This window comes from Peromyscus leucopus, chromosome 9 (genome assembly GCF_004664715.2).
Source record: "Peromyscus leucopus breed LL Stock chromosome 9, UCI_PerLeu_2.1, whole genome shotgun sequence".
NCBI classification, from domain to species: Eukaryota; Metazoa; Chordata; class Mammalia; order Rodentia; family Cricetidae; genus Peromyscus; species Peromyscus leucopus.
In genome coordinates this window covers 97408357-97424016 of record NC_051070.1, presented here as the reverse complement: position 1 = coordinate 97424016, position 15660 = coordinate 97408357, and the positions used below count along the sequence as shown (strand labels likewise).

The window sequence follows — 15660 nt, the reverse complement described above, 5'->3', positions numbered from 1 at the left end:
TGAAACATGAATCATTTTTAAAATATGCACATCATATACATAGCCTGGAGATGATGTTAAACAATATTTTTAAATGTAATGAATCTCATTGGCTCATATACACAATTTTCCATCTGTGACATCATGCCAAGACTTACAATCTTTCAGATTCTGGAATACTTTAGATTTTGTATTTTTGAGTTAGAGCTGACTCAACACACAATTCAGTCCTAAAGGTGGAAGAAATGGTAGCTTCTGGCAGGTGTATATCGAGAGTAAAATAGAAACGACCCATTTGGAGCCCTCTGTGTTAATCAGTATTGTAGGTACATGCTTCAACTTCAGTTCTGAAGTATTTTCTATAGCTCAAACTCATTTACACTGTCCCTTTAACATCCTAAAATGCCTAATGTCCATGGGCCTCTTCCAGACTTACATAACGCAATTGATGGATATTACAAAGGACTGGCTTTAGCATCTATTCTATAGACAATCTCTGGGGCTTTCACATCACTGTCTACTCACACAATAAAAATAAATGAATACATGAGCCAACATAAAACTATGAATTAGAATTTATGGGATGTTTAATGCTGTGTTATGCTTCATCATACTTACTTAAATTGCTAATTCTGGCTAGATAGAAGGACTCCAATATGGGAAACAGTGAACACTTAGATTTTGTGGGTTTTCTTTCTTTTTTTTAAAAAAAGATTCATTCATTTTAATCTGTGGATGTTTAGTCTGCATGCATGTATGTACAGAGGAGATTGTTGCGGTTGCAGACAGTTGTGAGCTTTGATGTAGGTGCTGGGTACCTGGGAAGAGGAGCCAGTGTTCTTAACTGCTTGGCCATCTTTCCAGCCCCTAGATTTGTGTTTTCTTTTTTTTCTTTTTTTTTTTTTGGTTTTTCGAGACAGGGTTTCTCTGTGTAGCTTTGCGCCTTTCCTGGAGCTCACTTGGTAGCCCAGGCTGGCCTCGAACTCACAGAGATCCGCCTGGCTCTGCCTCCCGAGTGCTGTGATTAAAGGCGTGCGCCACCACTGCCCGGCAGATTTGTGTTTTCTTATTGAGACAACTTCACCAACTGTTTTCCAAGGCACAAATTGTGACTACCTTTCCAATTATACTGTGGTTTTTCCCTTCTTTCCTTTTACCTATATGTGTCTGCCTTTCTTGTACTTATTCATTAATGAATTGTTGGCTAAGTCTTTGCTGTGACCCAGGTTCTGTATTATGATCATCTTAATGAACAGTGTTACATAACACTGTAAATATGGAATTCTCCACTGGAATGCTGATCTCAGATCAGAAAACGACATAGAATTATTGAAGTTCTGGATTGGAAAGAGAAGATAAACATGGAACTGCCCTCTGATTCTGAATCACAGATGAACTGTTACCATCCGGGTTCTTTTGAACCTCCCCAGTGATGTCTCCTTTCCTAGAGGTCTGCTAGCAAAAGCTTCAAAGAACTTTATTTGATCATCTAAGTACAGGTGTTCACAATGATTTAACTGCTTGTCTGAGTTCCTTTCTGCTGCTATGTTAAAACACCACAGCCCAAAACATCTTAGGGGAGGAAAGTGCTATTTGGCTTATAGTTTCCTATGACAATCCACCCTTAAGGGAAGCAATGGCACGAACTTGAAACAGAAATCAAGGAGGAATGCTGTTTGCTAGCTTGTGTGCAGGGTCATGCATATCTAGCTTTCTTATAGTGTACAGGATCACTTGCCCAGGGGAATGGTGCTGCCCACAGTGGACTGGACACTCTTTTATCAATTGACAATCAAGATTAGCTCCCCACAGATATGCCCACAAGCCAACCTGATCTGGGCAATCTCTTTAGTTAGCAGTCCTTTCTTGGGTGAGGTTGTATCAAGCTGATAGGTAAAGCAAACTAGCCTACCACTTTTCTGCAGTGCTGTTCAACAAATGTAGTGGAGTATAAAAATAAGCCCCCTGCTTGCACAGCTTCCTGTCTAATCTGGTGTTTTACTATCTAGATGTTTTGTTTTCCTTAGGGAAGAGGATTTTAAGGAGTAACTACTCAGGTATATGAACTCTGAAGTAAGAGCTGCATTCTCTCCCTCCTACTGCTTTAATCTCTCTATCCCTCCCCCTCCTCCTCCCCCTCCTCCCCCTCCTCCTCCCCCTCCCCCTCCTCCTCCCCACTTGTCTTCTGCTCTTCCCTCTCCTTTCTGTTCTGTTTTTCTTCTCTATTCTCCCCCTCCAGCTCTTCCTCATTTTCTCACTCATCCTCATCCTCCAGTTACACTTTCCTCCTCTCTGCTCTTCATTTCCTCCCCTCTCCCCTTCTCATCCCTGTCCTCCCTTCATGCTTTTCTTCCCCTTCCTCTCACTGTTGTAAACCTGCTGTGGAAACTGACCAGACATACAGCCAGGGTCCAACAAACACTCAGTAAGTGGATCAGTCAGAGCTGAATTACCCATCCCTTACCCTCACACTCAATTATATCCAGTAAGGCTGTGCTTACAGCAGATGCTTTTGAATAAAATTATTTTCAGTGGGCACATTTTCCTACCCTGAGAGTTGTTCAGTAGGACTATAAAGTTTGTAAAACAAAGAAATCATTGAAGAAGCAAATGAAAACTCATTCATGTGTTTTTCACGTCAGAGAGTAAGTTATGCTACCGAGGATTTGCTATGAGTTTCACAGCTGAATCCTCCAGGTCCTTCATATGGCAAGTCCTCAGTGACCACTTGCTGAATACATGCATAAGCCCTGCATTGCCATGATTACTGTCCAATGTTTGCGTCTGTCCTCTAGCTTCTCCCTCCACCCTGTTAGGTTACAGATGCTCTAGCCACTCAGCTCTCCCTCTCTGTTCCAGTGATGAGTCCACATCCACCTGTGGGGTCTTTCCCTTCAGGACCACACCGTCCCTGAATGTAAGCACCCCTGATATCACTCTTCTCAAAGGTAATACCTCTCAGCTCCACAAACCTATGAGATTCTAATTTAAAACATCTTAAAACTACTGACAATGAATCTACATTTTAACATAATTTCCCACAACTCATAGGAGAAGTACTGGTATAAATAGCAGGAACTCCTCTTCTTTGCCCCAGCCTCCTTCTCTTTTCCCTCCCCCTCCTGCCTTTCCTGCAACTGACAAATCTTCTAATCTGGGGCTGGCAAGATAGCTCAGTGGATAAAAGCACCTGCTGCTGAGTCTGACAACCTGAGTTCGATATCTGGAACTCACATGGTAGAGAGAGCCAACTCCCCAAAATCATCTTCCAACCTCCATAGGTGTGCCATGCATGCCTGCCCACACACATAAATAAATATAATAGTACTATTTAAGACAATCTTCTATACTCCAGTTTCAAGGAGTTCATGTTGATAAGAAAGAGGATGATGGGAAACTTGAGTAGTGTTCACTACTAGGAGTTGGATCTTTTTATTTTGAATCATTTCCTCTCTCTCTCTCTCTCTCTCTCTCTGTCTCTCTCTCTCACTCACTCACTTTCTCCTCTACCTTGTTCTCTCCCTTATGAAATCAATTTTTTTCATACTAATTCATATTTTCACATTAAAAGATGGTTGGCCAGAGCCAAGTAGAGTCTCCCCCCCCCCCCCACTCCATTCCCTCTTCCCCTTGTGACCTCTATGGTCCTCCCCTGAGAAAGGAAAGTACTCTTTATCTACTGAGTACAAGGCATAGAAAGGTACATTCAACCAGTTTTTTCTCATTTCCTTACTTTTTACAATAAGATATAAAGCCATGGAGAATGAGAAGTAGAGCTGAGTCCATCAGTCCTCAGGAAACCTTCAAATGTAGCTTTATGATGATATTTCAAATGTTCATCATTAACATCTCTTGTGTGGCATTTTCCTCCTAGTTGAAATACTCCTTCCTGGGGTTAGGCTCATTAAGACTCAGAAAGTAGTTGAAACATGCAAGACTCAGGAAGGAAACAACTTAAAATTTCAGAAGTTCTTGAAACATGTATCAAGTCACAGAGCATCTCATCAAAGTTATGTAAGCAGTAGAACTTCTGGGGATAGAAGACTCTGATGTGTCAAGCTGTCTGCAAGTCATACAGGGAGCTCCAGTTATTCAGCTTTTGCAAGTTATCACCATCTCAGATTCATCCATATTCCTATAGGCAACCCTTTACTGGTATTCTCATAATTAATCCCAACATCTGTGGTGAATAGACATTTATTCATATCTCCAGAGTAAAAGTCACACAATGCCATGGCTGTAGACTGGAAAATGAAGAAAATACATGATAGATATGAAAATTAAAGGGAGTCTGTAAGGTTCAGGGAGAAAACTGTCAAACAACACACCTTAATAATTTGATCCCATTCTGAACAACATTTCCAGGCCTTTTCAAAACCCAGTCTCAGTTTTAATCTCCAGAATTTAAAAGCCTATGTAATCTCAGATAACAAACCTAAATGTTGAGTTATTCTAATTTTTACAGTATGGTACATCAGGCCTGCACTGGACTTCCTTCTAAACTCTGGTTGCAGACATGTTCCAGGTCTTCTGATTCAATGTAGCTTGCACTACTGAGGCCTTCTGTGGGCAATTTAGCTCTGCACCCCACATCTTTGTGCCTGTAAATCCTGCTGGCAGATCCCATTAAGGAAAAAAAGGTCATAGGATTTGAGTGAAATAAATTCTTGCACAGGGTATCTGATGTTTTCCTAACTCCCCAATTCTGTGTGAACCACAGAAAAGCTTTGGCCAGAAGCAAGTTTATCTTTATTTTTTGTAAGCAGCCAAAGATTTCACAAGAAGCTAAATCTTTACATTAAACCATCCACTATTTGAATGCCAAGAATAGTATTTTTTTTCTCACTAACTCTAAGAGAAGTGCAATATAGTGTTGACATTCTATGATGTGATCATCTCTGTCAAAGCACTCATGTAGTCCATTGTCAAACTCCTTATACACTGAACTATTTTTGTAGGAGGGGTCATGTTAGAATCTCTGATAGCGCTACTCTTGGTGATTTCCACAGTAGATGAATCCAAGAGGCAGTTGATTCAATGGATTAATTTGTGCCATTTCCAATGGTCGAGAGACAGCTGGGACTGACCTACTCTGGTGATGGGATGGTCAAACACCCTAATAGTTGTGCCAGAAACCCCATCCAAGGACTGAGGAATCTGGATGCAGACATCCACGGCTAGGCCCCGGGTGGAGTGCCAGGAGTCTAATTAGCGAGAAAGAGGAGGGTTTATATGAGCGAGAATTGTTGAAACCAAGGTTGGATAAAGCACAGGGACAAATAGCCAAACGAATGGAAACACATGAACTATGAACCAAAGGCTGAGGGGCCCCCAACTGGATCAGGCCCTCTGAGTAGGTGAGACAGTTGATTGGCTTGATCTGTTTGGGAGGCATCTAGGCAGTGGTACCAGGTCCTGTGCTCATTGCATGAGTTAACTGTTTGAAACCTGGGACTTATGCAGGGACACTTGGCTCATTCTGGGAGAAGGGGACTGGACCTGCCTGGACTGAGTCTACCAGGTCGATCTCAGACCTCAGGGGAGGCTTTGCCATAGAGGAGGTAGGAATGGGGGGTGAGCTGAGGGGAAGGGGAGGGGGGCAGGAAGGGGGAAATAAAATAAAAAGAGAAAAGTTAAAACAAGAGTACTATCATGCACTAAAATTACTTTCCCAAGTTGTAATAATAGTTTTTTTTATATAAGAATAAATAAATAAAGCTGGAAAAAAAAATTGTGCCATTTCAATTCTTTCCTTCCTAAATATCATCTACCTGATTTCTGAATGAGTTTTGTTTAGAAACACCCATTAGAATAGGTTCCCTAAGTCTGAATATTTTTGAACACTGAAATTTTCTTGAGTAATTGAAGGGCAGCATTATGATTTGGATCTGACATTATCATATATCTGCATGTTTTACAAGCTTCATTCCTTGGTTACGGTGAGTTTTAAAGCCTTTGAAGCCTTTAATAGGTGTGACCTTGTTAGGAGAAGCTGGTCACTAGGGTGGGCTTTGAAGGATATGCCTTCCCTTGGTTCCAGTCTGAAACATTCTGCTTCCTCAACTGTCCCATGCCATGAGGTGTCTCCACTATACATATCTTCCCTGCTTTCCCAACTCTGATGAACTACAACTTTTTAAGACCATAAACCAGAATAAACCATTCCTTTTAAACGTCATTTCTATAAAGATTTTGGTCACAATGACACAGAAATGTCTACTAATAAAGGTTGTGGGTGGTGGTACATAAAGAACTTTCTTTTGTGCAACACTTTCTGGAACATTCAAGAATATAGCATTCTTTGAGCCAAGAAACATTTATTTTGTCCCTTCCTGACAAGTAGCTGTAAAGAGGCTAAGGAATTCTAATATTTTTGTTGTGTCAACCACAGTTCTGACTGCACACATATGGCCCCTTACTGTGCTTATTTTCATTGATTCATTTTGATATTTGTTTTGACTCACATATGAACCCAATGGCTTATATTCATATAGAAGGGCAATAAGCAGTGATGGCTAATTACACTTTTATATTTTTTGCTTTAAAAGAATACTTTATAAAATTTCTTTCAAGTTTATAGCATACCTTACCCCAAATAAGCAGAGGATGCCATAGTCATACTGTCGAGGGAAAATAAAACAGATGATCACTGATCATCATGAAAATTGTTTAAAATGGTAGATGAGTGGAAGTTGGTGGCATGGTGGTTAAGGAGTATTTTCTTCCAAAGAAATAATAGTTACATGATGTGTCTGCAAAGCTAGGACTCCTGACAGTCTTGAGAAGTTTGGTCCTAAGTATAATACAGAAAAAGCTTATTACCTAAATGGCTAATCCAACCACAAGCAACTTATGAATGTCTATGTACACAAATAATTTAATCAGCAATGCCCCCCATTGGGTAGGTAGAACTGCTAGGTTCTAAAACTTTAGCATACTCTATAATGAAATTAGATTGGAGGGGATGGAGAGATGATTTGGTGATTAAGAGCAATTGATATTCTTTCAGGTCACTTGGATTTGTTCACAGGATCCACATGATGCCTCAAAACCATCTTTAACTCCATTTCAAAGTGATCTAACACTTTCTGCTGATTTTCTTGGGTACCAGGAATGCATATGGCACATATACATACATGCAAGCAAACACTCATATACATAAAATTAAACAAATAAACCTAGAAAAAGAAACTCAATTAGATTTATCTTCAGCTTGATGAATTGAGATCTTCTCAACTCAAAATTGGAAAAAGCAATAAAACTAAATTTAAGACACCTTGGATTGAGTTTCCAACCGCTATAAAATCAAGAATCCACAGTAATGCTTACAGAGACGTTCTATGTCCCGATTTTGAGTCTAAAGCCCATTCTCCTTGTTTGAAAGCAAGAAAGGCTTAATCTTAAACTAGCTGTAGCTTGACCAATGCTAGAACAACCAAAGAATAAACACCAAGCATAGGAACAGAGGGCCTTGGGGTCCTAGTGAACAAATAGCAATACAAGTCAGAAAACATTATGTCAAACTCTCAAATCCAGTTAACCAATGAACTGCCAGGTTGGAACTCAGAAGAGTTTTGAAGGCCCTTATGAGTAGATGACTGCATCATTCAACAGCTTGCCCCTATGCTGAAGCCCTGTTTTGAAATTTGTCTCACATACTCAGCACACATATGAATATGTCCTATTACTAGTCCTATTTTGTGGATGAAGATATTAAGGTACACAGGAAATGTATGACTTACTCAAGGTCATATGTGTGATATGAAATGTTCCTAAACTTAGTCCAGCTGCAGAGTCCACTTTGAATCACAGTTTGCCTTCACTCACAAGGAACAACGCATCCAACTTTGAATGGCATAACTACCAAAAGGAAGAGGTTCACATGTCTACATTATTATTATTATTATTATTATTATTATTATTATTATTATTATTAGAGGGTGGTTTGAGACAGGGTTTCTTTATGTAGTCCTGACTGTCCGGAACTCTGTAGACCAGGCTGGCCTCAAACTCACTGATGTCTCTCTGGCTCTGCTTTCTTGTCGTGGAATTAAGGGTGTCTGCCACCACAGCCTGGCTGTCCACTTTATCCTTAAGAGGAGGAAACAGCAGCAAAGAAGGTGAAGAGATTTGCTTTTAGTCAAAGAGCACAGCAGATCATTTTTTTTTTTTCATTAGGACAAACAATCCTCACTGTCAATCAAGATAGCTACTTTATTTTTAATGTTTCCCACGAGGCATATTGAAAGTTTTAAATTAGGCTTGAATAATCTTCCAAAAATTTCCTAAACAACTGTAAAGCTGACTTGAGACTGGCATGCTAGGTTGTCAAGTGATCTCCCAGGCCAGGTAAAGAACCTGATGAATTATAGCCCAGGTGCTGGTGGGAGCAAACTGCTGCCAGAAAGCCACGTAGCCTAAAGATAGACGAAGAGATCAGGGAAAGGAGCTGGAGGTCTGCAGTGATGCCATTTAGCAGGAAAGAATTTCAGTGTTCGGTGAGTTTTCCTCTGGTCTTCCCACAGGAAGTCTTACCCTTTCAGAGGAGGGGATGAGGGGTGGAGGGGGGAAAGGCTGGGGGGAGCAGGAGGAGGGATTAGAGGGGAATCTGCAGTTGGTATGTAAACTGAATAAAATAATTTCTTATATTTAAAAAAAGGCACGGTAAGAAGCTATCGTCTTAGAAACGTAAACTTTATGCTGTTGTCTTCCTGCCTGAAGCCACGTCTTCTCTCCCTCCTTCCGTCCCCACTCTCTTGCTTCCTCCTTCCATTGTTTCCTCCTTTTTCATTTGAGATAGTTTCATATGTGTACATTTTTATTCATCTTCCCCTCATGTTTCCCTCTCCCACCCACTTCCTTCTCCTGCTGAACTTTTCGGCCCAACTAATCCCTCTCCACTTCCAGGTCTTTGTAGTGTGTGACTTTAATTACCTCCATAAGCATGGAAGGGAAGTTGCTTACTGGAACATGGGCTTTTCAGTGGCTATACCACTGAAGTGTGACAGGGCAAGGGTTTCTTCATCTTGTCTCAGCTGGAGCCACATTTGGTTTAACCTGAAACTGACCCCTTATTTTCTACCACTGCTGTGAAGTCCATTGGGAAAGCACCCAACCCTGTTCTAGAAACTCAGGGTCGCAATGCCCCAGCTAACTGCATGATTTTGGCTTCCGTTAAACTGTTTGCTTGCTTGCTTGTTTGCTTTATTTCCCCTTGCATTTGCCAACCATGATATAGTTTTTCTCTGTTCTTTGCCTTTAAAGGCTACCTGTAAAACACATTCCAGGCAAGGCTGCTCTGTGAGAAAGAGTTCTCTCCAGGCAGACTAAACAAGACTCTCAATTCAGACTTTGGTCATACTGATTTATTTTTGGGTCTCTACCCTGCAACAGAGGAATGTGACACCCCTTCCCCAGCAACCATTCACTGACAACAATCCCTCAGGAAAAGATGGGACCCTGTCCATGATGAAATATAAATGGCCCCTGTCATTTTCGGGTCTTATGCAGCTATACATGAGTTTAGACAGTCCTGCAGTGAGTTCATGAATGGAACTGCCGTGGTATATCCAGAAAACATCTTTTTGTAACACACCTATGTATCTTCCAGCTCTTTCATTCTTTATGTCCCCTCTCCCATAACATTCCCCAAGTCTTGGAGAGGGTGGTAAAGCTAATATGCTTAGGGTCAAACATTCCCCTAAACCCTTGTCTCTTAGTCTCATATCTGTACTAACTGCCTTCTAATGAAATTCTTTCTTTCTTTCTTTCTTTCTTTCTTTCTTTCTTTCTTTCTTTCTTTCTTTCTCTCTCTCTCTCTCTCTCTCTCTCTCTCTCTCTCTCTCTCTCTTTCTTCCTTCCTTCCTTCCTTCCTTCATTTCTTCTCTCTCTCTCCCTCCCTCCCTCCCTCCCTCCCTCCCCCCTCTCTCTCTCCCTTCCTCCCTCCCTCCCTCTCTCTCTCTTTCTCTCAATATGAGATTTGGCTGACCTTGAACTCAGGATACTCCCATCTTAGCCTCCTGAGGGCTGGGATGACAAGCATACTCTATCATGTCTAGCTTATCCTATCCATCTCAAAATAAGGTTCTTATGGAAAATTCTTCTTCCTCAACTAAATACAAAGTGATTATAGGATATGCCTTGATCTACTGGCATTGACTAGCATATTATTGTCATTTAAATAGTATCTGGCATGTTCCAAGTCCTGGTGATAAAACACTATTAAGAAAATAAGTCTTCCTGGATCTGCACTCTCTTGAATGGCTTCATTGTGGGCAGATTATTATACTTTTTCTTAAGTTCATCTCTGGGTAAGTTATTGCAACCACAAAACAGTACTATTGAGCTCCCTGGGCACTCGGTGACCTCTCATCTTAATCCTCTTTTGTTTGGCTGGGTTGACTCATCCTGTCACTCATAAGCCCTGCCCTGCATTGCAGCGACTGCTGAAAGCCTAAGCAGGTGATTCTCAGGAACAAGCGACTTTCTTGTTTCTAACCGTTTTGAGTTCACTTCAGTTTCTATCCCAGGAATATTCTCATGGTGTGCAGACACACACACACACACACACACACACACACACACACACACACACACCGATTATAATAAAAATGAAAAAGGCCAACTTACAGGCATCTTTAAAAAGTGAAAATAGAGACAAGAAAATAATTGAACTTGTGCTGAGAAGGCTTCCAACAAAGTCCAAAGAAACAAAGTAATTTAAGAAACATTTGACCTGACTCATCTGTAGCTGGGAAGGAAGGGCGTGGTTGGATGAAGGGGGGTGTGTGTCCGAGTCATAAGTAGGTTTAGGCTAAGGAGGAAAACAGCTACATAAGCTGAGTTATCACATTTTTGGATATATCAGACTGTATTATTTTGGTCTTTGGGATGAAATAACATTTAGCCACTCATATAAACGGGGATAAGAGATCCAACAGCAACACACAGAACCAAGGAAATCCCTTGATTTTATAGACTTTAGAGGACATGGACCCTGGTTTTAGAGGAGAAGATGTCTCTGTTTTAAGAGGAAAGGGGTTCTCAGAGTTTAGCAGGTGAGTGAAGGTGCTAGAAAGGGTATAATGTAATTTAGAAAGTAATCCCATTGTTACACCCAACCTTGGAGCTTCTATATGCTAGGAGCTTCTCATCTTGAGAAGGTACTAGGTCAGATATGGGGCACAACTGACCCCCCACAGCAATGGCCTCTGTATTATAACATCCCAGCTCTTTGTTCTCACACCCAAAGACACACACAGACACACACAGACACTCTCTCTCTCTCTCTCTCTCTCTCTCTCTCTCTCTCTCTCTCTCACTCAACCACTTCGCTGTTAGAGGGAAATGGAAAACAAGTAATTTGGGGGCATCAGCTTCAGTTCTCCCTGCTTTCACAGTCCTATTTATTGTAATAGAAAAGAAACATAGATTTGAAGCAACTTAGAAGACTCATATGTAAAAAAGCTACACTCAACTTCAGCTTTTACACTCTATAATAAACTTGTTCAATTTCAGTTTGACAAGTTCCAAAAAAAAAAAAAATTGCAGAATTGTCTGTTTTACAAGAAAGGTTCTCACTGATGACATCAAGTCATGTCAACCAATGAATTCTCTTTCCATCTCCCACCCCAGGAGCCTGACTCCATGAACATTCTTTTTCTAACTTCACCATGGCACACAGAAACACCGTGGGGTAAACAATACCTTGAGACAGAAACACCCCAGACCTTGAAGCCTCCTTATCATGGACAGGTACAAGTTTGGATCTGCTACTCACCGCATTAAAATTGGGGAACAGATTGACTGCAGCTGCAGTGTCAAGAGGAAAGGGAAGAAAGGGCTTAATATCCAATGATGGCTGCAAAGGAGGGGCTGGCGGCCGGACCAGGGCTGGGAGAGCAGGACTCTGGCATGTACCACCTGTAGAGACAAGAGCAAAGGGGATGGTCAGGGACACCAGGCACAGAAAAGAAAACACTGTGACCTTTGGGGCAAAAAACAAAACAAAACAAAAGACCAAAACAAACAGAAAACAAAATAAAACAGCTTTCTAGGTCGCTGGAAAAAACGAGACACAGAGTTGACTCCCATCAGCTAAGATTTGGCTAGTGGATAGCTTTGCTATTGGACAGCCAGAGGTAAGTGAGCAGCACATTTCTCTGGGAAAGTAGCTATATGATTATGTAAGGATCACTCAATATTTCACATTCCACAACTTGCTTTTGTTTTATTGCCCGGTACTCAGGCCCTTAGCACCAGTCAGACATGTCACACTATCACGGAGCTCTTGAGAGTTCAAGGGAAACCCCCTACAATCCCACATTGCTCTCCCATTCCTCTTTGAAAACTAACCTGCTCAGAATACGCTTCAAGTCTGAGTGGCTATTTTGCAGAACTGCTCTTTTCACCAACTCACAACTCTGGCAGAATAATGACATGAATCTGGAGCAGAAAAGAAACTGAACCACAAGCACAGGCAGCGGAGCTGAACTGCCCTGGCAACAAGAGGATTAAAAAAGCCAGCACACCCAGCACTACAAGCCCAATGACTCTGAGCTGTTCAGCACCCTGGAGCTTTGACAATTCAACAACTGCCTGTCTCCACCCCAGTCATGAGTGGGAGGAATTTAGACGGGCACCAATGAGCAGGCAATGAGAATATTACACCAACACAGATCCCCCTCTGCACGCCGGTGGGCAGGCAGCTGGTTGCAAGGAGCACACAGTTCTGGCCCTGTTTTCAGACTAACTGCATTTAGAAGCTGCAAGGATGGAAGCATGGCTTCGGTGTTCTGTCTCCCGTATTTTGATAACATTCCAAAACATCAATTTTTCCGTTAATTAAAGGCTGTTTGAATCCTAGGAAACTGTTAAAATATGCCAGCATTCTTCTAATCTGAGAGGCAAGCAACAGACTGTAAAAACCTGCTGGTGAGAAGCCAAGAAACGTTAGGAAAACAAAATGCAGTGAGGTATTTTCTTGCCTCACAGAGAAGAATTCTCAAAGACAGAAGACAGAAGACAAGGGCAGGCCGAGTCACTTCCTTTCCTACCTTCTTGATTTGAGAGCAGACTAAACCAAAGCCCCCACATGCATCATCTTTACAGCTCTCACAGCCAGTGGGCCATTGTCCTACCTTCAGCCAGGTACCTGAACATGAAGTAAATACTCTGGAGAGATTCGTGAGTGATAAATCTAACACTATCTGGTAGAATTCTGCTAAAAATGAGAGAGACTCAATATGAGAAAGGAAAGCCATGTGCACAGGATTTAACTAACCATGCACAAGAATCCCAGGTATAAAATCAGATTGAGCAAATAAACACAATTTCCTTTTTCCAGTTCGAACTCCCCTCTTGAAACATTCTTCAAGAAGAACAAGGCCAACAAAGTTCAAATAAGCACTGCAAACTGTTTTTGCTTTTTTTTTTCCCCAATAAAGTATATAGGTCAAAGAATAGAGGACAGATGTTAAAACAAACAGAGATAAAAGCAAAATATAGCAAGCCTATATCCACCAAAGCACACCATAAACTCTTTTTATTATCCACCTGGTAGTATATTGAGTGTGGGTGGATAACCTTTTCTAGAGAGGCCGTCCATAAAACTTCAGTGATAAGCCTGTCAGGAGTTTTGTATTCCTCAAAATTTCCCTTTAATAAAAAGTTAAAGAAATCAAATAAATTTTTGGTTGACACCTCTTGAGAAACCAGGGAAATGAAATAAAATTTTTAACTAAAGTCGGCTTTAAAGTGCCCACAACTGATATAGAGCTTCAATAATTTTTTTTAATTTCACTCAGGGAAGATATGAATATAAGCCCTATTATCCTCTGTTTTATGTTTGCGCTTAAAATTCCTCATATAGGTAAAGACAAACAACATATCATGTTAAAACATAGTAAGAAGCTGTAACTTCTTTAGTTTCGTCCACAGAAGCTTTCTACTCAGAATTATAAGAACTCAGCCTTATTCTACAATTACTTATTTTAAGTCCTCCTCTGGTTCATGATTGGGAAGAAGTTTAGATAACTTTTTATCTAGCACAGTGTGAGGTACAAAGAATAAAACAACTTATTGATTGCATTTTCAGGCAAAAATATCCAGCCCCTAATCAGGTATGTATTTGATTTATATCTGTGCATACAATTCAGGAACCTCTACCAAATAGAAATACCAGAAGAGGGTTACACAAGCTGGAAATGCTGGGAAAACTGTGCATGCTCGTTTCATCTCCTCTCATCTATACAAAGAGAGAAACCTACAGGACCACTGTCAATGGGGAACATGTAGACTGCATACTATTTACCACTCTCCATGAACGTGGGGCTTGGCAAATCTGCAGTGTTAGGGACTCATTTGATTTCTAATCTCCATCAGTAATGTTTTGCTTTTTGGAAAGCCACACTTTAGTACATATTCTTAAGGAAGACATTCAGAATCTCTGTGAAGTAGAGATTCAAGATCACATGAGATCACGTGTCTTGCTGTTTTAACTGTGTTATGTAGATGAACACATTGGTGTGTCTCCGCAATGTCAGAACTCACTGAATAACAATTCCACAAGCCCTGTTGATTTTGTTGGGTGTGATTTGCCAAGCCACCTCAATTTCCCTTGGTATATAGATTGTCAACATGGCTGGGTTCTTTTATTCCAATCTTAGTCATATTTACTCACAGATCATATATTACACATCATGCTGTACCTATAACTATTTGTGTAAATAACATAGGTTACAAATTAAATAGAGAAGTGGTTTTTGGCTGCAGCAAAGTTCAAGGAGTCTGAAGGGGTCTTGCTAGAGGCAGAAGCTGAAGCAAGGAGCTGATACCAGGCAGTCTTCTTGGAGGTTACATAGGAATGATGTTATGGAGTTCATGAAGAGGCAAGGGGTAGTCCAAGCCACAGAGCTAGGATTGAGCTGAGTTGCAGAGGTATGCTGTGAGACCATGAGGCAAATGAGGCAAGGTACAGGAGTGGGTCCAGATAGGCCAATAGGTTGAGAGATGCTTCCTTGGATGGATCAGTGGCAACTAAAGAGGGTTGAATCAGCACAGTAGGGACTGAGGTAAACTGAAGTCCCAGGGCCAGTTGGAAGTTTTCTGTTTTCCCTTAAGTTGCAACACATAGGATGGTCAGATAGGTCAATCGATCCACCCCATTGCTTCATTAAGTGGAGTCCTCTTTGTGACATCCAGGTGACAGTGTTGTCATTGGGCATATTACATAAGATCTCAAACCTGACTTTTCTGTTATAGTTTCATATGGCCAATTGGTCACATGGTTCTAATCTACCTTGATAAGTTTATAGGGTGGTACCTTTTTACTTTTATGGATAATATCTTGTCATTCTGTGACTCATGGATAGTGCAGGACAGGTGGTGATGTGAAAAGTGTGTGACAGAGTGAAGAGCCCCCCTGCCTTTGATTTGCTTTCAAAATAGTGCCAAATATTGCTGACAAATAGAGTCGCCCACCCGTCGCAAAGCTCACCCTAAATCCTGCTGGTACAAGGGACAGTCTAATCTCAAGACCTGCATCTCAACCGCTATATCTAGTACTACACACTTCATGTATGATTTTATTGATGTAGCTTTAGCAAAATGAAACGTAGTCAGTCTAATTTCAGACCAGTGACTATCTTTCCATAGCAAATTGATTAAATTAAAAAGCATTCA

The 15660-nt window shown here is 41.0% G+C and overlaps 1 protein-coding gene across 4 annotated transcripts in view; it reads right to left on the bottom strand.

Moving 5' to 3' along the window:
- Nucleotides 1-15660, bottom strand: part of Znf385d (zinc finger protein 385D) — a 938498-nt gene that overhangs the window by 260547 nt on the left and 662291 nt on the right. For all 4 annotated transcript variants that reach the window (XM_028875654.2, XM_028875659.2, XM_028875658.2 and 1 more), the window contains one exon: nt 11759-11901. In XM_028875654.2, the coding sequence (XP_028731487.1) occupies nt 11759-11901 (143 nt within the window). The remainder of the gene's footprint in view (nt 1-11758; nt 11902-15660) is intronic.